The 23,515-nt window shown below is 41.0% G+C and overlaps 1 protein-coding gene across 1 annotated transcript in view; it reads left to right on the top strand.

Annotated features, from left to right (window-relative positions):
- The first annotated feature begins 1,849 nt into the window (after window positions 1-1,849).
- Window positions 1,850-23,515, top strand: part of LOC145342423 (adhesion G-protein coupled receptor G5-like) — a 78,776-nt gene continuing 57,110 nt past the window's right edge. Inside the window, exons 1-2 of the mRNA XM_080187987.1 lie at window positions 1,850-1,913; window positions 6,323-6,358. Of these exons, the coding sequence (XP_080044113.1) occupies window positions 1,850-1,913; window positions 6,323-6,358 (100 nt within the window). The remainder of the gene's footprint in view (window positions 1,914-6,322; window positions 6,359-23,515) is intronic.

Raw genomic sequence — 23,515 nt, 5'->3', positions numbered from 1 at the left:
CAAACCCCATTGGCTTATCCTCTTTTACCACATCAGTCTTCCCCGTGCTTTTCTAAACCACCAACACTACAACTTTGCACGGCCTAATTTATTACAGTGAAAACATTTGAGGCTTTTCATCATACTCTTGCACATTCCTGCATTTCCTTTCCACCATGAATACAGTCTTCATTATCTCCCACATGTTCTCCTTTACCTTTACAACCTGGGGTTTTATTTTCTCCAGTTTGTATCCCTTACAGGCTGAAATTGATGTTACAAACCAAACTTTGATTTATGAATTAATTGTTAATCATTTGCCATTTCTGCTGCTAACCTTGCAGTTTTAACCCTCTGCTCTTCCACATGAGTTCTGATTATGTCAGGAAGTGAATTTTTAAATTCAGTTTTAAACTAATGTTTTAAACTTTTGGTTAGCATTGCTGTCATAAGAACTAAAAACAAGGGAGAGGATTAGCGATTTTATTTTTCTGACTTCCAATATCGACAGCTGTTCTTTTTATCTCTACAGGAAACGAATTCAAGAAACTTTGTAAAGCGATTGCTGGTCAGTGTCCAGTTTTCATACTTTATTGGGAATCTCTGCTTACTTTTAGTTCCTATCCTACTGCAAAAAAAACATTAAAAAAGATGTGACAATTATTGCACAATAGAAGGTCAAAATGATCAGGAATGCATTTTAAAAATACCTTTCATATACTCCGGATTTCCAAAAGTGCATGGCAGAAAATGAAATATTTTTGATGTTTTGTCACTTTTAAATCCAGTTTTAGGAGAGGAAATATCCGTTTTTAGCAGTTAGTCGGATGATGGGCCTGTCTGTTTGAATTTAGATATGCTGAATGTGGGATAAATGTTGGCCAAGATCATTCTTCTGCTCATGCTCAATTAGAGTGAACAAATCTTTTATCTTAAACTCTGAGGGTGCTCAAGACCTCTGATTAGTTTCTCAAATGAAGGACAGCATCTGCATCCTTCCCTCAGCCTATCATTGAAATCTCAGCCGAGTTTGATTGTTTTAGTCGTTGTTGTGAGGTTTGAACCCACAAGCTTCTGATTCAGAGGTAAGGATGCTATGATTGAACAAAGAGTGACATTTTGACCACCAGTGCCACTCCACCAATACCCTTATTGCTTCCAGTCAACCTGCCAGCTCAGATAGCTGCTGCCAATATTGAGGTGGTGAAGTCCAAAGCGAGGTCTTTTAGACCCAGAGCAACTCCAAGACATCTTCCAAAGCCACCTGCTATATCTCCCACTGTTCAGCAGCAGCCTTCTTTAAACATCCTGCAGCCATTAGGTTAGAACTGCATAGGCACCCTAGGACAAGCAAAGGAACCACAAGGCAGGCACGAAAGGAGTTTACAAGTGTAATTTGTTAGATTTGGTACAGAATATTGGAAATTTAGTTTGGAATATTTGTTCTGTGGTGGCTTTTGTTTCAGCATTGTGCCCAAGAGAACACAGTGATCAGTAACAGTGGGAGGGTAAGGAATGGATCTATTGGGGCATAGGGAACTGAGGATGAGCTGACCACCAGCAGCCCGACCAGGAAGGGAACGTTTAGGTCCCCAACTCTGGTGTTCTCTCCGCATCGGCGTTGGTTCTTCCCCTCTTGCTTATTATCTGTCTAATCATTTAAACTCTTTCCAAGCACTCTAGTTTAATGTGACAACCCAAGGACAGGATCGACTCAGATTCCCTTAAGAACCTTCCCTTTATGTAACACTTTTGGTGCCAATTTCAAACTTACAACAGTTGCAACATTCAGCTCTTTTACTGAATGTTAACTCACCCCCAGAAGTGGGGAGATAGTGTAACCCCTGTGAGAGTGATATACTCTGTCGGGATGGGCGAGGCGAGCAGGCCCAGAGAGTTCAGTACCAGGCCCAACAATGACATTAAAATTAGATGTAAGTAAAGATTTAAATTTACCTGACATCCCGCCACACTGCACCTGCCACAGGTTTAACACAGAAAATAAACATGCTCATGTGATGCTGAAACTCAGTTCTTTGGTTGGAGAATCAAAACTGTGACTTCCCAGCCTTATGACTTCCAACAGACTTTGAGGTAGAGATAATGCCACTGCTGATCTCTAGTGTCTGGCCAGCAAACCACTACAAGAATACTTGCCTTTAATTACTAGCTAGCTACCCACTGACAGCAGAGTTTTTAATAACAGAGGCACACAAATACAACTACCTTTCAGTCTGGATCCCTCACAGCTTCCAACTACAACTGAAAAGGTACCTTTGGATTCCTCTGTGAACAGTCCACCCGAGTTTGATCCATCAATCAATCTTCCCACAACATTTTGAAAGGTTGTGAACTCCCAGAAAGTACATGAGGCCCTGAGTAAAAATTAGCAAAACCCCATTTAAACAATTGAAGCAGAACAAAAGGACATCTAAGCGAGCAATCGGTGTCAGAATAAAAAAAAACTGCTTATAAACTGCAGACAATATGATTTTAAAAAGAATATTTCTTAAAGGTACAGTGGCATCACACCTTCCTCTTAAGAAAAACATTAGCCATCAATAATCAAAGGTGGCTTCATTTCTCAGTTCACCCTATTTCACACTATTAGTACACTACAATGTATAAATACATTTTACAAAATCAAAACATGCAAACAAAGTAGTAATATAATCCATTTGTGATCTTGTCTCCCACCATCAAACACTCCTTCTTCTTGTATCACATTTGTGACAAACTGCTTTTCACCAAGACTCTCCTTCAATCCTTAATCCTGCTTTGATTCCAAGTTTGAGTCACTTTTTTCTGTTATAATGATAAATTAACTTTGGTAATGTCCTCAGGGAACTAGGCATGATCAGCAGGGTATAACTGTACAAGTGTAGAGTCAGGGCCATTCTGAAATGACATGTTATCTCTGTCTCCTTTCTTGTGCTCCTTATCAAATTGAAAGGAAATTGAAGGAGGTGAATTATTTGATAAGTATGCCAGAGCGAAGGAAAACTCAAAGAATGTGTCATGTGAATATACCTAAAAATATTTTGATAGGGACAGGAATTATTGGGTTACCTTCCCGAGGGAAATTGAAATTACTTGAAAGAGTTATTAATCTCACGTGTGGAAATAAGTTGGGAAGTACTAAAACGGTTATACATGATGCAGGTGTGGGAAATACTGTTCCTTCCTTGTCAATTGGCTCTAACTCCTCCTCAGCCAAGCAATTCGACTCCTTTGTTTGTTCTGGATCGGCACCAACATTTTCTGTACACTGTTTGACAAACACTACAGTAGATTGTCTTCCTCGTTGTCAGAATCCATTACAACCATGGTTCCAGGAATCACTGTGGTAGTTATGGTGATGTGAAAACCATTGTAATTTCCTCAAACACCAGCTGTGAACAGTACTGTTTCACTGGACATCCAGGTCTGCCCAGACTCTGGATTCATCATGACAGCAGCTCATTTCAGATGATGGTACAGTTTTGGCAAACACTCTCATTTGTCTTTTCCTTTGATCCACAGTAGGACAATACTTCCTCTCCTCAAACTCCTTTTTGTGATCACACACAACTGTTGATTTATCAACATTTCTCTTTGCGTAATGAGCTGTTTTGACAGTCCTGCAATTTACATTCAGGCAATTTGAACAACTCGGTAACAGGTTCCAAAACGATCGATTTGTCTTGTCTCTGTGTCCACATTTGCTCAGTTTCTTTAGTCACATTATTGTCCAGTAACAGGTTCTCCTTCTCCACTTCGACCAGTTTGTGTGACTGATTGAGATTTTCGGCTGCTGCATCTCAGATCGAGTAAACATCAGCTTCTCTTCCTGAACCTGTACCAACCTGGAAAGGCTATGTCTTCAAGGATGTTACTTAATTGGAGCAGCATTTCCCACATCTACATCATGTATAATAATTTTGGTACTTCCCAACTTATTCCCACAAGTGTTATTAATAACTTTCAAGTAATTTCAGTTTTCCTCTGGAAGGTAACTCAATAATTCCCATCCCGATCAAAATATTATTTAGGCATATTCATATGACACACTGTGAGTTTTCCATCGATCTGGCATACTTATCAAATAATTCACCTCACTCAATTTCCTTTCGATTTGATAAGGACCAAGAAACCTTGCTTCTAAAGGTTCACCCACACTGGCAAAACAACAAATATTTGATTTCTTATCAGCTTCCTGTGTCATCACATGATGTGTCACATTTAAATGTTCTCTAGCCAATTAACCTGCTCTATTCAACCTTTCCCTAAAATTTGACACATAATCCAATAATGTAGTATCAGAAAACTGACTCACCAATTTCTCCTTCATCATTTTAAGTGGTCCTCTTACATCTTGGCCAAAAATCAACTCAAACAAACCGAATTTGGTTAACTTGTTAGCTTCATCCCCATTTTCAAAGAGTTCAAATGGAATTCCTTTATCCCAATTCTGACAATAAGCCCTCAACATTGTCTGTACAAGTTAATGCCACCGCTCTAACACACCCTGTGATTGTGGATGGTATGCAGTTGATTTCAATTGCTTTCCTCTCAAGCTGTCCATAACCTTTTTGAATAACCGATGTAAATTTGATCCTGAATCAGACTGTATTTCTTCGGGTAGTCCATATCTAGTTAAAAAAATTAAGTAACTCCTCTACAATCCTTCCAGCTGTAATTTTGCATAATGGGATGGCCTCTGGAAATCTAGTAGACACATCTATTATGGTCAATAGATATTCATTCCCACTTCTCATTTTAGGGATTCAGACCCTTGCAAATGGTTCCTCAAATGCTAGAATGGATATTAAGGTTTTTTCACTGTTTGAGGTTTCCCTCAGTACTGATGTGTGTGACATGACCAATAAAATTTAACTACACATTCATGCAGCCCAGGTCAATAAAAATGTTTCTTTCAGTTTTCTTTACTCCCAAGTGACTTCCTATTGGTACCTCATGCGCTATTCACCACATTTCCTTTCTATACCCTTCCGGCAATTCCACTTGATGAACTTCTTCTCCCTGTTTGTCCACCTCAATATGTAATGGTCTCTAGTTCCTCATTAGAACATCACTTTCAATTAATAACATTCTTGTATACACTCAGATTCCTCTGCTGTGTGTGCTTTCTGATACAACTGTTTTATTTCTAGTTCCTTCTCTTGTAACTCTGCCAACTTCCTGAACCAAAGCTATCCACCCCACCTTCCACCTCTTCTCATTCTTTTTCAATCATCTGATCAAAAATCATTTCTAATAATTGAACTTCAACTTCCTTATCTCCACTTTTTGATTTCTCCTCCTGTCTTCACCTGTGACTTTGCAATCTTGTTAATTCACAATCAGGAAAAATCCCAGGATATACATTCTTCAACAACTCAGTTGTTTGATTTTCCACTGGTTTTTCAACCACAGTAGGCATCACTCCCACCTGTGATCCAGCTCTATCGTCACCCAAGATAAACTATATTCCTGGACAAGGTAATTTCCCTGTTGCTCCTTCTACCACTTCACCATTCTGCATTGGAGTCTCCAGCCTCACCGTATATAATCAAACACGGCTCTTCTCAGCCAGAATTCCACACATTGCCATCTGTTTTGGCAATATTCCTTCCAAACTACATAACTCCTCGACTCTTGCTACCAACAGTTGACTTGCTCCAGTTTCTCTTAAAATTTTGACTTCTCTACCTACCCCAGTACATATGAGTAAAGTTTATCCAAGCATGCAAATTCTTTGAAGAGATTTGGAACCTCCTTATCAATCAACCCCTGACAAAACTGTACATTCTTTTGCACCTCTTTCGCTTCAACTGGTCTTTCCTTTACCACTTTAACAAACCCCATTGGCTTATCCTCTTTTACCACATCAGTCTTCCCCGTGCTTTTCTAAACCACCAACGCTACAACTTTGCACGGCTTAATTTATTACAGTGAAAACATTTGAGGCTTTTCATCATACTCTTGCACATTCCTGCATTTCCTTTTAAACATGAATACAGTCTTTATTATCACCCACATGTTCTCCTTTACCTTTACAACTTGGGGTTTTATTTTCCCCAGTTTGTATCCTTTACAAGCTGATGTTACAAACCAAACTTTGATTTATGAATTAATTGATAATCATTTGCCATTTCTGCTGCTAACCTTGCACTTTTAACCCTCTGCTCTTCCACATGAGTTCTGATTATGTCAGGAAGTGAATTTTTAAACTAAGTTTTCAACTAATGTTTTAAACTTTTGGTTAGCATCGCTGTCATCAGAACTAAAAACAAGGGAGAGGATTAGCGATTTTATTTTTCTGACTTCCAAAACCTACGGTTGTTTCTTTTTGTCTCTACAGGTAACAAACTCAAGGAGCTTTGTGAAGCGATTGATGGTCAGTATCCAGTTTTCGTACTTTATTGGGAATCTCTGCTTACTTTTGGTTCCTATCCTATTGCAAAAAAAACATTAAAAGAGATGTGACAATTATTGCACAATAGAAGGTGAAAATGATCAGGAATGCATTTTAAAAATACCTTTCATATACTCCGGATTTTCAAAAGTGCATGACAAAAAATGAAATATTTTTGATATTTATTCACTTTTAAATTTTGTTTTTCGGGAGGAAATATCCATTTTTAGCAGTTATTTGAATGATTGGCCTGTCTGTTTTAAATTAGACATGTTGAATGTGGGATAAATGTTGGCCAAGATCATTCTTCTGCTCATGCTCAATTAGAGCGAACAAATCTTTTATCTTAACCTCTGAGGGTGCTCAAGACCTCTCATTAGTTTCTCAAATGAAGGACAGCATCTGCATCCTTCCCTCAGCCTGTCATTGAAATCTCAGCCGAGTTTGATTGTTTTAGTCGTTGTTGTGAGGTTTGAACCCACAAGTTTCTGATTCAGAGGTAAGAATGCTATGATTGAGCATAGAGTGACATTTTGACCACCAGTGCCACTCCACCAATACCTTTATTGCTGACATTCTGCCTAGTCCCGCCCAGGAGGCTGAGGCCTATGGGACTCTGTACATGTGCAGGGGCCCCACCCGGTCATCATCCCAATTGCTGGCTAGCCCATTCACTGGTCAGCCCGGGGCCCCTGGAGTGCTTACCACCCAATCCCCTATGTCACTTGTTCATTCCTCCCCCACCCTATCTCAGGCTGCCCCGATTTCTAGCCACTCCAACCCCTGCAGTGTAAACTCCTCCACCCCTTCACGGGCAGTGCCAGGGTACACTGGCTGCCACTGCCAAGGTGTCCATGTCCAGCGGGCACAACCTGCAGCTCGCCCCCTGAAAGTGGGGAGCTAGTGTAGCCCCTGTGAGAGTGATATACTTTGTCAGGGTGGGAGAAGAAGCAGGCCCAGAGAATTCAGTTCCAGGCCCACCAATTACTTTAAAGTTAGATGTAAATAAAAATTTAAATTCACCTGACATTCTGCCGGTTTCCAGCATGGATCTGATGGCACTGGAAATCCGGCATTGGCAGATGTTGTGTGGTGGGAACGCCTGCATGAATCCCACGCATGTCCCGCCACAAGATTCTCCCACCCCGCTGAGCTAGAGAATTAATGGGGCGAGGTGGGAGAATCACCCCCAGATTCTTCTGTTATAATCCACGTCAGATACTCCAAGGCATTTTATGAAATCAGCCTGGCCTTTGAGTTTGGCTCGGTTAAACATTTGGCGGCGATTCTCTATCCCACTGCGCTGATTTTTTAATGCAGCAAGCCAGGAGATTTTGGTAGCGCCAGGTTAATGTGGTCCAGCCCCAAGAGCATTTTCTGTCGCCATCAGCTCGCACCAGAAATACACATAGAGCTGCATTATATCTGCAGCTCTTCATCTGCATCTGTTTTAAGTGGTATTAGCAGGCCCAGGACAGAAGTCTCCGGGTCCACTAGCCTGTCCCCCATGCCATGAGCCTTTCACAGGGATGTCAGAATCCATTACAACCATGGCTCCAGGAATCACTGTGGTAGTTATGGTGAAGTGAAAACCATTGTAATTTGTTGGAACACCAGCTGTGAACAGTACTCTTTCACTGGACATCCAGGTCTGCCCAGACTCTGGATTCATCATGACAGCAGCTCATTTCAGATGATGGTACAGTTTTGGCAAACACTCTCATTTGTCTTTTCCTTTGATCCACAGTAGGACAGTACTTCCTCTCCTCAAACTCCTTTTTGTGATCACACACAACTGTTGATTTATCAACATTTCTCTTTGCGTAATGAGCTGTTTTGACAGTCCTGCAATTTACATTCAGGCAATTTGAACAACTTGGTAACAGGTTCCAAAACGGTTGATTTGTCTTGTATCTGTTTCCATATTTTCTCAGTTTCTTTAATCATATTATTGTCCAGTAACAGGTTCTCCTTCTCCACTTCTACCAGTGATTGATCGAGACTTTCGGCTGCTACTTCTCAGATCAAGTAAACATCATCTTCTCCTTCTGAACCTGTGCCAACTTGAAAAGGCTATGTCTGCAAGGATGTTATTTAATTGGAGCAGCATTTCCCCCATCTACATCATGTATAACGTTTTAGCACTTCCCAACTTATTCCCACATTTGATATTAACAACTCTTTCAAGTAAATTCAATTTTCCTCTGGAAGATAACTCAGTAATTCCCGTCCCTAGCAAAATATCTTTTCGGCACATTCACATGACACACTCTTTGAGGTTTTCTTCTATCTGGCATACTTATCAAATAATTCACCTCACTCAATTTCATAAGGACCACAAAACCTTGCTTTTAAAGGTTCACCCACACTGACAAAACTGCAAATATTTGATTTCTTATCCGCTTCCTGTGTCATCATATGATGCGTCACATTTAAATGTTGTCTAGCCAATTCACCTGCTGTAGTCAACATTTCCCTAAAAGTTGACACATAATCCAATAAAGTAGTCTCAGATCGCTGACTCACCAATTCCTACTTAATCAATTTAAGTGGTCCTCGTACCTCATCGCCAAATTTCAATTCAAATGGACTGAATTTGATTGACTCGTTAGCTGCATCCCCAATTTCAAAGAGTTCAAATGGAATTTCTTTATCTCAATCCTCCAGATAATCTTGACAATAAGCTCTCAGCATTGTCTGTAAAAGTTAATGCCACGGCTCTAACATGCCCTGGATTGTGGATCAAATGCAGTTGATTTAAATTGCTTTACTCCCGAGCTGTCCCAACCTCCTTGAATAACTTTGATGTAAATTTGATCCTTAATCAGACTGTATTTCTGTGGGTAGTCCATATCTAGTAAAGAAAATTAAGTAACTCCTCTACAATCCTTCCAGCTGTAATATTGCATCATGGAATAGCCTCTGGAAACCTGGTAGACACATCCATTATGGTCAATGGATATTGCTTCCCACTTTTCGTTTTAGGGATTAAGAGCCTTGAAAATCGTTCCTCAAATGCTAGAATGGATAATAAGGTTTTTTCACCACTTGAGGTTTCCCTGTGCACTAACGTGTGTGACATGACCAATTAAATTTAACTACACATTTGTGCAATCCAGGCCAATAAAAATGTTAACTCAGTTTTCTTTATTCCCAAGTGACTTCCTGTTGGTACTCCATGTGCTACTCACAACACCTCCTTTCTATACCCTTCCGGCAATTCCACTTGATGAACTTCTGCCCACTATTCATCTGCCTGACTATGTAACGGTCTCCATTTCCTCATCATTCTGGCATACACTCAGATTTCTGTACTGTGTACGCTTTCTGATACAACTGTTTTATTTCTAGATCCTTCTGTTGTAACTCTGCCACTTCCTGAACCAAAGATATCCACCCCATCTTCCACCTCTTCTAGTTCTTTTTCAATCATCTGATCAAAAATCATTTCCAATTGTTGAACTTCAACTTCCTTATCTTCACTTTTTGATTTCTCCTCCTGTCTTAAACTGTGACTTTGTGATCTTCTTTCTACACAATCAGGAAAAATCCAAGGATATGCATTCTTTAACAACTCAGTTGTTTGATTTTCCACTGGTTTTTCAACCACAGTAGGCATCACTCCCACCTGTGATCCAGCTCTATCGTCACCCAAGATAAACTTTATTCCTAGAAAAGATCACTTCTCTATTGCAGCTTCTACAACTTCACCACTCTGCGCTGAACTTTCCAACCTCACCTCATATAATCAAACACTACTCTTCTCAGCCTGAATTCCACACATTGCTATCTTTTTTGGCAATATTCCTTCTAAACTACATAACTCCTCATCTCTTACTATCAAAGATGGACTTGCTCCCGTTTCTCTTAACATTTTGACATTTCTATCATCAGTAAACTTTATCCATGCATGTCAGCTCTTTAAAGAGATCTGGCACCTTCTTATTAATCAGCTCCTGACCAGGATGTATATTCTTTTGCACCTCTTTCGCTTCAACTGATCGTTCCTTCACCACTTTAACAAACCCCATTGGTTTATCCTCTTTTACCAAGTCAGCCTTCCCTGTGCTTTGCTTAAACTATCAACACTGCAACTTTGCATGGCTTAATTTATTACAGTGAAAACATTCGAGGCTTTTCATTTCTCTTCCACATTCTTGCATTTCCTTTTAAACCTGAGTACAGTCTTTATTATCTCTCACATGGTCTCCTTTACCTTTACCACCGAGGAATTTCTTTTCCCCAGTTTGTATCCCTCACAGTCTGAAACTGATGTTGCAAACCAAACTTTGAGTTATGAATTAATTGATAATCATCTGCCATTTCTGCTGCTAACCTGCAGTTTTAACCCTCTGCTCTTCCACGAGTTCTGAATATGTCAGGAAGTGAATTTTTTGACGAATGTTTTAACCCAAGTTTGCAGATGATGCGAAGATGGCTGGACTTGCTGATAGTGAGGAGCAGTGTCAGGCAATACAGAGGGATATAGATAGGCTGGTATACTGGGCAGAGAAATGGCAGATGGAATTTAATCCAGATAAATGTGAGGTGATGCATTTCAGAAGAAAGAATGTAGGGGGGAGTTACACGATAAATGGTAGGCCTATTAAGCGTATAGAAATGAAGAGGGACCTGGGGTTGCAAGTACACAAGTCCTTGAAGGTGGCAGAACAAGTGGAGAAGGTGACGAAGAAAGCCTATGGTATGCTTGCCTTAATAGGGAGGGGTATAGAGTATGAAAGCTGGCGTCTAATGTTGCAGTTGTATAGAACGTTGGTTCGCCCGCATTTGGAGTACTGCATCCAGCTCTGGTCATCTTATTACCGGAAGGATGTGGAGACCCTGGAGAGAGTGCAGAGGAGGTTTACCAGGATGTTGCCTGGTATGGAAGGTCTTAGCTATGATGAGAGATTGGGCAAATTGGGGCTGTTCTCCTTAGAAAGGCGGAGAATGAGGGGAGATCTAGTAGAGGTGTATAAGATTATGAAGGGTATAGATAATGTGAACAGTGGTAAGCTTTTTCCTAGGTTGGATACAATAATTAGGAGGGGCCATGGGCTTTGGGTGAGGGGGGCGAGGTATAACTCAAATGTTAGAGGGAGGTTTTTCACTCAGAGGGTGGTGGGGGCCTGGAATGCACTGCCAAGTAGGGTGGTGGAGGCAGGCACACTAGGGTTGTTTAAGGTTTACTTAGACTAGAGATGGAGGGATACAGGAGACTTTTCTAAATAAAGGTCAAGAGCTTTGGGACGTCCCTGGGAATCATTGATTCCTATGGACCTTCCAACATATTTCATGGCTCACTGCTTTATTTCTGTGCTTCTGGGGATTCCATAAATGTCTAAGTTTTGCATGTTCATTGATGTCATATCTTTTACTTCACAGGTGATTCGGTCCACCTTGTTGCCCAACAAGGGGCACACACGCGGTGGGTCGTGCAAGGGCTGCTCTTGGATGTTGCTTCGAGAGTTACCTAGTGCTTCACGTCGTTAGTGTGTGCTTAAACTGGACCATCTGACTGGCAACATGACAGCTCAGTGACGATCACTGTTTGCTGTGCAGATACATGGATTTGGGCCTGTGTCTGCGGGAGTTTGCACATTCTCCCCGTGATTACGTGGTTTTTCTCCGGGTGCTCCGGTTTCCTCCCACATCCCAAAAACGTGCTCTTAGGCTGATTGGTGTAACAAATTGTCTCTAAATTAGTCTTCCTTCAATCTTCCCCAATAGGTGTAGACAAAGGTCATGGGTAGAGGAGGGCACTCATAATGTTAAAATGGCGGCGTGGGCTTGTTGGGCCGAAGGGCCTGTTTCCCGTGCTGTGTTGTTCTTTGTTCTTTGTTCTTCAAACTAATGTTTTAAACTGTTGGCTGGCATCACTGTCATAAGAACTAAAAACAAGGGAGAGACTGAGCGATTTTATTTTAGTGACTTACAATATTTACAGCTGTTTCTTTTCATCTCTACAGAAAATGATATGACGAGGCTTTCTAGAGAAGATAATGGTTGGGGCCATTGTGAAAGCGTTAATAGTGAGTACCCTAATTTTCAAACTTTATTGGGAATCTCGGCTCACTATTAGTTCCTTTACCTTTCCTACTGAAAAACATTAAAAATGTTATGACAATTATTACACATTAGAAGGTGAAAATGATCAACAATGCATTTAAAAACACCTTTCATAAGCTCAGGATCTCCAAAAGTGCGTGACAGAAAATGAAATATTTTTGATGTTTTGTCACTTTTAAATCCAGTTTTTGGGGAGGAAATATCTGTTTTTAGCAGTTAGTCGGATGATTGGCCTGTCTGTTTGAATTTAGATATGTTGAATGTGGGATAAATGTTGGCCAAGATTATTCTTCAGCTCATGCTCAATTAGAGCTAACAAAGCTTTTACCTTAACCTCTGAGGGTGCTCAAGACCTCTCATTAGTTTCTCAAATGAAGGACAGCATCTGCATCCTTCCCTCAGCCTGCCATTGAAATCTCAGCCGAGTTTGATTGTTTTAGTCGTTGTTGTGAGGTTTGAACCCACAAGCTTCTGATTCAGAGGTAAGGATGCTATGATTGAACAAAGAGTGACATTTTGACCACCAGTGCCACTCCACCAATACCCTTATTGCTTCCAGTCAACCTGCCAGCTCAGATAGCTGCTGCCGATATTGAGGTGGTGAAGTCCAAAGCGAGGCCTTTTAGACCCAGAGCAACTCCAAGACATCTTCCAAAGCCACCTGCTATATCTCCCACTGTTCAGCAGCAGCCTTCTTTAAACATCCTGCAGCCATTAGGTTAGAACTGCATAGGCACCCTAGGACAAGCAAAGGAACCACAAGGCAGGCACGAAAGGAGTTTACAAGTGTAATTTGTTAGATTTGGTACAGAATATTGGAAATTTAGTTTGGAATATTTGTTCTGTGGTGGCTTTTGTTTCAGCATTGTGCCCAAGAGAACACAGTGATCAGTAACAGTGGGAGGGTAAGGAATGGATCTATTGGGGCATAGGGAACTGAGGATGAGCTGACCACCAGCAGCCCGGCCAGGAAGGGAACGTTTAGGTTCCCAACTCTGGTGTTCTCTCCGCATCGGCATTGGTTCTTCCCCTCTTGCTTATTATCTGTCTAATCATTTAAACTCTTTCCAAGCACTCTAGTTTAATGTGACAACCCAAGGACAGAGTCAACTTAGATTCCCTTAAGAACCTTCCCTTTATGTAACACTTTTGGTGCCAATTTCAAACTTACAACAGTTGCAACTTTCAGCTCTTTTACTGAATGTTAACTCACATAAAAGTTCATTGTCACTTCTTGGCCACTGGCAATGCCTCACCCAATCCTGAGGCTGTGGGTCACCAAGCAAGTGGCAGAGTTCACCAAGTATCCTCTTGATGAAGTGGAAACATCTCACACATTGGGCGGAAGTGTTGAAATCTCGAGAAAACTGGAGTAATTCACCCTCTTCTTCGCAGTGGAAGTTCAGACTAGAATCTCCCATACCCTGTGCACTGCAGAGGCCGCCAGCATGAATATCATTAAATTTGGGGGGCGGGCCTAGTCCGGCCCAGGAGGCTGAGGCCAAGGGGCCTCTGTGCATGTGCAGTGGCCCCACTCTGTCAGACTCCCAATTGCTGGCTACCTCGATCACTGGTCAACCCGGGGCCCCTGGAGTGCTGACCGCTCAAACCCCCATGTCCCGATTCTGACCCCCTTGACCATTACTCCCCCTCATCCCAGGCTGCCCCCATCTCCAGCCACTCCAACCCCTGCAGTGCAAACCCCCCACCTCCTCATGGGCAGTGCCATGGTGCACAGGCTGCCATTGCCAAGGTGCCCATGTACCACCACAAGCCCCCAGGATCCCCCAATTGCCCCTCATCACTTCAGCAGGGTTGGCCTGCTGCCCAGACACCCCCAGAAGTGGGGAGATAGTGTAACCCCTGTGAGAGTGATATACTCTGTCGGGATGGGCGAGGCGAGCAGGCCCAGAGAGTTCAGTACCAGGCCCAACAATGACATTAAAATTAGATGTAAGTAAAGATTTAAATTTACCTGACATCCCACCACACTGCACCTGCCACAGGTTTAACACAGAAAATAAACATGCTCATGTGATGCTGAAACTCAGTTCTTTGGTTGGAGAATCGAAAGTTTGCCTTCCCAGCCTTATGACTTCCAACAGACTTTGAGGTAGAGATAATGCCACTGCTGATCTCTAGTGTCTGGCCAGCAAACCACTGCAAGAAGACTTGCCTTTAATTACTAGCTAGCAACCCACTGACAGCAGAGTTTTTAATAACAGAGGCACACAAATACAACTACCTTTCAGTCTGGATCCCTCACAGCTTCCAACTACAACTGAAAAGGTACCTTTGGATTCCTCTGTGAACAGTCCACCCGAGTTTGATCCATCAATCAATCTTCCCACAACATTTTGAAAGGTTGTGAACGCCCAGAAAGTACATGAGGCCCTGAGTAAAAATTAGCAAAACCCCATTTAAACAATTGAAGCAGAACAAAAGGACATCTAAGCGAGCAATCGGTGTCACAATAAAAAAAACAAAACTGCTTATAAACTGCAGAGAATATGATTTTAAAAAGAATATTTCTTAAAGGTACAGTGGCATCACACCTTCCTCTTAAGAAAAACATTAGCCATCAATAATCAAAGGTGGCTTCATTTCTCAGTTCACCCTATTTCACACTATTAGTACACTACAATGTATAAATACATTTTACAAAATCAAAACATGCAAACAAAGTAGTAATATAATCCATTTGTGATCTTGTCTCCCACCATCAAACACTCCTTCTTCTTGTATCACATTTGTGACAAATTGCTTTTCTCCAATTCTCTCCTTCAATCCTTAATCCTGCTTTGATTCCAAGTTTGAGTCACTTTTTTCTGTTATAATGATAAATTAACTTTGGTAATGTCCTCAGAGAACTAGGCATGATCAGCAGGGTATAAGTGTACAAGTGTAGAGTCAGGGCCATTCTGAAAGGACATGTTATCTCTGTCTCCTTTCTTGTGCTCCTTATCAAATTGAAAGGAAATTGGAGGAGGTGAATTATTTGATAAGTATGCCAGAGCGAAGAAAAACTCAAAGAGTGTGTCATGTGAATATACCTAAAAATATTTTGATAGGGACAGGAATTATTGGGTTACCTTCCCGAGGGAAATTGAAATTACTTGAAAGAGTTATTAATCTCACGTGTGGAAATAAGTTGGGAAGTACTAAAACGGTTATACATGATGCAGGTGTGGGAAATGCTGTTCCTTCCTTGTCAATTGGCTCTCACTCCTCCTCAGCCAAGCAATTCGACTCCTTTGTTTGTTCTGGATCGGCACCAACATTTTCTGTACACTGTTTGACAAACACTACAGTAGATTGTCTTCCCCGTTGTCAGAATCCATTACAACCATGGTTCCAGGAATCACTGTGGTAGTTATGGTGATGTGAAAACCATTGTAATTTACTCAAACACCAGCTGTGAACAGCACTGTTTCACTGGACATCCAGGTCTGTCCAGACTCTGTGGATTCATCATGACAGCAGCTCATTTCAGATAATGGTACAGTTTTGGCAAACAGTCTCATTTGTCTTTTCCTTTGATCCACAGTAGGACAGTACTTCCTCTCCTCAAACTCCTTTTTGTGATCACACACAACTGTTGATTTATCAACATTTCTCTTTGCGTAATGATCTGTTTTGACAGTCCTGCAATTTACATTCAGGCAATTTGAACAACTCGGTAACAGGTTCCAAAACGATCGATTTGTCTTGTCTCTGTGTCCACATTTGCTCAGTTTCTTTAGTCACATTATTGTCCAGTAACAGGTTCTCCTTCTCCACTTCGACCAGTTTGTGTGACTGATTGAGATTTTCGGCTGCTGCATCTCAGATCGAGTAAACATCAGCTTCTCTTCCTGAACCTGTACCAACCTGGAAAGGCTATGTCTTCAAGGATGTTACTTAATTGGAGCAGCATTTCCCACATCTACATCATGTATAATAATTTTAGTACTTCCCAACTTATTCCCACAAGTGTTATTAATAACTTTCAAGTAATTTCAGTTTTCCTCTGGAAGGTAACTCAATAATTCCCATCCCGATCAAAATATTATTTAGGCATATTCACATGACACACTGTGAGTTTTCCATCGATCTGGCATACTTATCAAATAATTCACCTCACTCAGTTTCCTTTCGATTTGATAAGGACCAAGAAACCTTGCTTCTAAAGGTTCACCCACACTGGCAAAACAACAAATATTTGATTTCTTATCAGCTTCCTGTGTCATCACATGATGTGTCACATTTAAATGTTCTCTAGCCAATTAACCTGCTCTATTCAACCTTTCCCTAAAATTTGACACATAATCCAATAATGTAGTCTCAGAAAACTGACTCACCAATTTCTCCTTCATCATTGGTCCTCTTACATCTTGGCTGAAAAATCAACTCAAATGAATCGAGTTTGGTGAACTTGTTAGCTTCATCCCCATTTTCAAAGAGTTCAGATGGAATTCCTTTATCCCAATCCTGACAATAAGCCCTCAACATTGTCTGTACAAGTTAATGCCACCGCTCTAACACACCCTGTGATTGTGGGTGGTATGCAGTTGATTTCAATTGCTTTACTCCCAAGCTGTCCATTACCTTCTTGAATAACTGATGTAAATTTGATCCTGAATCAGACTGTATTTCTTTGGGTAGTCCATATCTAGTTAAAAAAATTAAGAGACTCCTCTACAATCCTTCCAGATGTAATTTTGCATAATGGTTTGGCCTCTGGAAATCTAGTAGACACATCTATTATGGTCAATAGATATTCATTCTCACTTCTCATTTTAGGGATTCAGACCCTTGCAAATGGTTCCTCAAATGCTAGAATGGATATTAAGGTTTTTTCACTGTTTGAGGTTTCCCTCAGTACTGATGTGTGTGACATGACCAATAAAATTTAACTACACATTCATGCAGCCCAGGCCAATAAAAATGTTTCTTTCAGTTTTCTTTACTCCCAAGTGACTTCCTATTGGTACCTCATGCGCTATTCACAACATTTCCTTTCTATACCCTTCTGGCAATTCCACTTGATGAACTTCTTCCCACTGTTTGTCCACCTCAATATGTAATGGTCTCCATTTCCTCATTAGAACATCACTTTCAATTAATAACATTCTTGTATACACTCAGATTCCTCTGCTGTGTGTGCTTTCTGATGCAACTGTTTTATTTCTAGATCCTTCTGTTCAACTCTGCCAACTTCCTGAACCAAAGCTATCCACCCCATCTTCCACCTCTTCTCTTTCTTTTTCAATCATCTGATCAAAAATCATTTCTAATAATTGAACTTCAACTTCCTTATCTCCACTTTTTGATTTCTCCTCCTGTCTTCACCTGTGACTTTGCAATCTTGTTAATTCACAATCAGGAAAAATCCCAGGGTATACATTCTTCAACAACTCAGTTGTTTGATTTTCCACTGGTTTTTCAACCACAGTAGGCATCACTCCCACCTGTGATCCAGCTCTATCGTCACCCAAGATAAACTATATTCCTGGACAAGGTAATTTCCCTGTTACTCCTTCTACCACTTCACCATTCTGCATTGGAGTCTCCAACCTCACCGTATATAATCAAACACGACTCTTCTCAGCCAGAATTCCACACATTGCCATCTGTTTTGGCAATATTCCTTCCAAACTACATGACCCCTCGTCTCTTGCTATCAACGGTTGTCTTGCTCCAGTTTCTCTTAAAATTTTGACTTCTCTACCTACCCCCAGTACACATGAGTAAACTTTATCCAAGCATGTAAATTCTTTGAAGTGATTTGGAACCTTCTTATCAATCAACCCCTGACAAAGCTGTACATTCTTTTCCACCTCTTTCGCTTCAACTGGTCTGTCCTTTACCACTTTAACAAACCCCATTGGCTTATCCTCTTTTACCACATCAGTCTTCCCCGTGCTTTTCTAAACCACCAAAACTACAACTTTGCACGGCCTAATTTATTACAGTGAAAACATTTGAGGCTTTTCATCATACTCTTGCACATTCCTGCATTTCCTTTTAACCATGAATACAGTCTTTATTATCACCCACGTGTTCTCCTTTACCTTTACAACCTGGGGTTTTATTTTCTCCAGTTTGTATCCCTTACAGGCTGAAATTGATGTTACAAACCAAACTTTGATTTATGAATTAATTGATAATCATTTGCCATTTCTGCTGCTAACCTTGCAGTTTTAACCCTCTGCTCTTCCACATGAGTTTTGATTATGTCAGGTAGTGAATTTTTAAACTAAGTTTTCAACTAATGTTTTAAACTTTTGGTTAGCATCGCTGTCATAAGAACTAAAAACAAGGGAGAGGATTAGCGATTTTATTTTTCTGACTTCCAATATCTACAGCTGTTTTTTTTATCTCTACAGGAAACGAATTCAATGAGCTTTGTAAAGTGATTGCTGGTCAGTATCCAGTTTTCATACTTTATCGGGAATCTCTGCTTACTTTTAGTTCCTTTCCTACTGCAAAAAAACATTAAAAAAGATGTGATAAATATTGCACATTAGAAGGTGAAAATGATCAGGAATGCATTTTAAAAATACCTTTCATAACCTCCGGATTTCCAAAAGTGCATGACAGGAGATGAAATATTTTTGATGGTTAGTCACTTTTAAATCCAGTTTTTGGAGTGGAAATATCCGTTTTTAGCAGTTAGTTGATGATTGGCCTGTCTGTTTTAAATTAGAGATGTTGAATGTGGGATAAATGTTGGCCAAGATCATTCTTCTGCTCATGCTCAATTGGAGCGAACAAATCTTTTATCTTAACCTCTGAGGGTGCTCAAGACCTCTCATTAGTTTCTCAAATGAAGGACAGCATCTGCATCCTTCCCTCAGCCTGTCATTGAAATCTCAGCCGAGTTTGATTGTTTTAGTCGTTGTTGTGAGGTTTGAACCCACAAGCTTCTGATTCAGAGGTAAGGATGCTATGATTGAGCATAGAGTGACATTTTGACCACCAGTGCCACTCCACCAATACCCTTGTTGCTGACATTCTGCCTAGTCCGGCCCAGGAGACTGAGGCCTATGGGACTCTGTACATGTGCAGGGGCCCCACCCGGTCATCGTCCCAATTGCTGGCTAGCCCATTCACTGGTCAGCCCGGGGCCCCTGGAGTGCTTACCACCCAATCCCCTATGTCACTTGTTCATTCCTCCCCCACCCTATCTCAGGCTGCCCCGATTTCTAGCCACTCCAACCCCTGCAGTGTAAACTCCTCCATCCCTTCACGGGCAGTGCCAGGGTACACAGGCTGCCACTGCCAAGGTGTCCATGTCCAGTGGGCACAACCCGCAGCTCGCCCCCTGAAAGTGGGGAGCTAGTGTAACCCCTGTGAGAGTGATATACTTTGTCGGGGTGGGAGAAGAAGCAGGCCCAGAGAATTCAGTTCCAGGCCCACCAATTACATTAAAATTAGATGTAAATAAAAATTTAAATTCACCTGACATTCTGCCGGTTTCCAGCATGGATCTGATGGCACTGGAAATCCGGCATTGGCAGATGTTGTGTGGTGGGAACGCCTGCATGAATCCCACGCATGTCCCGCCACAAGATTCTCCCACCCCGCTGAGCTAGAGAATTAATGGGGCGAGGTGGGAGAATCACCCCCAGATTCTTCTGTTATAATCCACGTCAGATACTCCAAGGCATTTTATGAAATCAGCCTGGCCTTTGAGTTTGGCTCGGTTAAACATTTGGCGGCGATTCTCTATCCCACTGCGCTGATTTTTTAATGCAGCAAGCCAGGAGATTTTGGTAGCGCCAGGTTAATGTGGTCCAGCCCCAAGAGCATTTTCTGTCGCCATCAGCTCGCACCAGAAATACACATAGAGCTGCATTATATCTGCAGCTCTTCATCTGCATCTGTTTTAAGTGGTATTAGCAGGCCCAGGACAGAAGTCTCCGGGTCCACTAGCCTGTCCCCCATGCCATGAGCCTTTCACAGGGATGTCAGAATCCATAACAACCATGGCTCCAGGAATCACTGTGGTAGTTATGGTGAAGTGAAAACCATTGTAATTTGTTGGAACACCAGCTGTGAACAGCACTGTTTCACTGGACATCCAGGTCTGCCCAGACTCTGGATTCATCATGACAGCAGCTCATTTCAGATAATGGTACAGTTTTGGCAAACACTCTCATTTGTCTTTTCCTTTGATCCACAGTAGGACAGTACTCCCTCTCCTCAAACTCCTTTTTGTGATCACACACAACTGTTGATTTATCAACATTTCTCTTTGCGTAATGAGCTGTTTTGACAGTCCTGCAATTTACATTCAGGCAATTTGAACAACTTGGTAACAGGTTCCAAAACGGTTGATTTGTCTTGTATCTGTTTCCATATTTTCTCAGTTTCTTTAATCACATTATTGTCCAGTAACAGGTTCTCCTTCTCCACTTCTACCAGTGATTGATCGAGACTTTCGGCTGCTACTTCTCAGATCAAGTAAACATCATCTTCTCTTTCTGAACCTGGGCCAACTTGAAAAGGCTATGTCTGCAAGGATGTTATTTAATTGGAGCAGCATTTCCCCCATCTACATCATGTATAACGTTTTAGCACTTCCCAACTTATTCCCACATTTGATATTAACAACTCTTTCAAGTAAATTCAATTTTCCTCTGGAAGATAACTCAGTAATTCCTGTCCCTAGCAAAATATCTTTTCGGCACATTCACATGACACACTCTTTGAGGTTTTCTTCTATCTGGCATACTTATCAAATAATTCTCCTCACTCAATTTCATAAGGACCACAAAACCTTGCTTTTAAAGGTTCACCCACACTGACAAAACTGCAAATATTTGATTTCTTATCCGCTTCCTGTGTCATCATATGATGCGTCACGTTTAAATGTTGTCTAGCCAATTCACCTGCTGTAGTCAACATTTCCCTAAAAGTTGACACATAATACAATAAAGTAGTCTCAGATCGCTGACTCACCAATTTCTACTTAATCAATTTAAGTGGTCCTCGTACCTCATCGCCAAATTTCAATTCAAATGGACTGAATTTGATTGACTCGTTAGCTGCATCCCCAATTTCAAAGAGTTCAAATGGAATTTCTTTATCTCAATCCTCCAGATAATCTTGACAATAAGCTCTCAGCATTGTCTGTAAAAGTTAATGCCACGGCTCTAACATGCCCTGGATTGTGGATCAAATGCAGTTGATTTAAATTGCTTTACTCCCGAGCTGTCCCAACCTCCTTGAATAACTTTGATGTAAATTTGATCCTTAATCAGACTGTATTTCTGTGGGTAGTCCATATCTAGTAAAGAAAATTAAGTAACTCCTCTACAATCCTTCCAGCTGTAATATTGCATCATGGAATAGCCTCTGGAAACCTGGTAGACACATCCATTATGGTCAATGGATATTGCTTCCCACTTTTCGTTTTAGGGATTAAGAGCCTTGAAAATCGTTCCTCAAATGCTAGAATGGATAATAAGGTTTTTTCACCACTTGAGGTTTCCCTGTGCACTAACGTGTGTGACATGACCAATTAAATTTAACTACACATTTGTGCAATCCAGGCCAATAAAAATGTTAACTCAGTTTTCTTTATTCCCAAGTGACTTCCTGTTGGTACCCCATGTGCTACTTACAGCACCTCCTTTCTATACCCTTCCGGCAATTCCACTTGATGAACTTCTGCCTACTATTCATCTGCCTGACTATGTAACGGTCTCCATTTCCTCATCATTCTGGCATACACTCAGATTTCTGTACTGTGTACGCTTTCTGATACAACTGTTTTATTTCTAGATCCTTCTGTTGTAAGTCTGCCACTTCCTGAACCAAAGATATCCACCCCATCTTCCACCTCTTCTAGTTCTTTTTCAATCATCTGATCAAAAATCATTTCCAATTATTGAACTTCAACTTCCTTATCTTCACTTTTTGATTTCTCCTCCTGTCTTAAACTGTGACTTTGTGATCTTCTTTCTACACAATCAGGAAAAATCCCAGGATATGCATTCTTTAACAACTCAGTTGTTTGATTTTCCACTGGTTTTTCAACCACAGTAGGCATCACTCCCACCTGTGATCCAGCTCTATCGTCACCCAAGATAAACTTTATTCCTAGAAAAGATCATTTCTCTATTGCAGCTTCTACAACTTCACCACTCTGCGCTGAACTTTCCAACCTCACCTCATATAATCAAACACTACTCTTCTCAGCCTGAATTCCACACATTGCTATCTTTTTTGGCAATATTCCTTCTAAACTACATAACTCCTCATCTCTTACTATCAAAGATTGACTTGCTCCCGTTTCTCTTAACATTTTGACATTTCTATCATCAGTAAACTTTATCCATGCATGTCAGCTCTTTAAAGAGATCTGGCACCTTCTTATTAATCAGCTCCTGACCAGGATGTATATTCTTTTGCACCTCTTTCGTTCCTTCACCACTTTAATAAACCCCATTGGTTTATCCTCTTTTACCAAGTCAGCCTTCCCTGTGCTTTGCTTAAACTATCAACACTGCAACTTTGCATGGCTTAATTTATTACAGTGAAAACATTCGAGGCTTTTCATTTCTCTTCCACATTCTTGCATTTCCTTTTAAACCTGAGTACAGTCTTTATTATCTCTCACATGGTCCCCTTTACCTTTACCACCGAGGAATTTCTTTTCCCCAGTTTGTATCCCTCACAGTCTGAAACTGATGTTGCAAACCAAACTTTGAGTTATGAATTAATTGATAATCATCTGCCATTTCTGCTGCTAACCTTGCAGTTTTAACCCTCTGCTCTTCCACGAGTTCTGAATATGTTAGGAAGTGAATTTTTTGACGAATGTTTTAACCCAAATTTGCAGATGATGCGAAGATGGCTGGACTTGCTGATAGTGAGGAGCAGTGTCAGGCAATACAGAGGGATATAGATAGGCTGGTATACTGGGCAGAGAAATGGCAGATGGAATTTAATCCAGATAAATGTGAGGTGATGCATTTCAGAAGAAAGAATGTAGGGGGGAGTTACACAATAAATGGTAGGCCTATTAAGAGTATAGAAATGCAGAGGGACCTGGGGTTGCAAGTACACAAGTCCTTGAAG

This window comes from Carcharhinus amblyrhynchos, chromosome 4 (assembly GCF_965287045.1).
Source record: "Carcharhinus amblyrhynchos chromosome 4, sCarAmb.v2.hapA, whole genome shotgun sequence".
NCBI lineage: Eukaryota > Metazoa > Chordata > Chondrichthyes > Carcharhiniformes > Carcharhinidae > Carcharhinus > Carcharhinus amblyrhynchos.
Note: the sequence above shows the minus strand (reverse complement) of the source record. Positions and strands in the feature narration are given on the sequence as shown.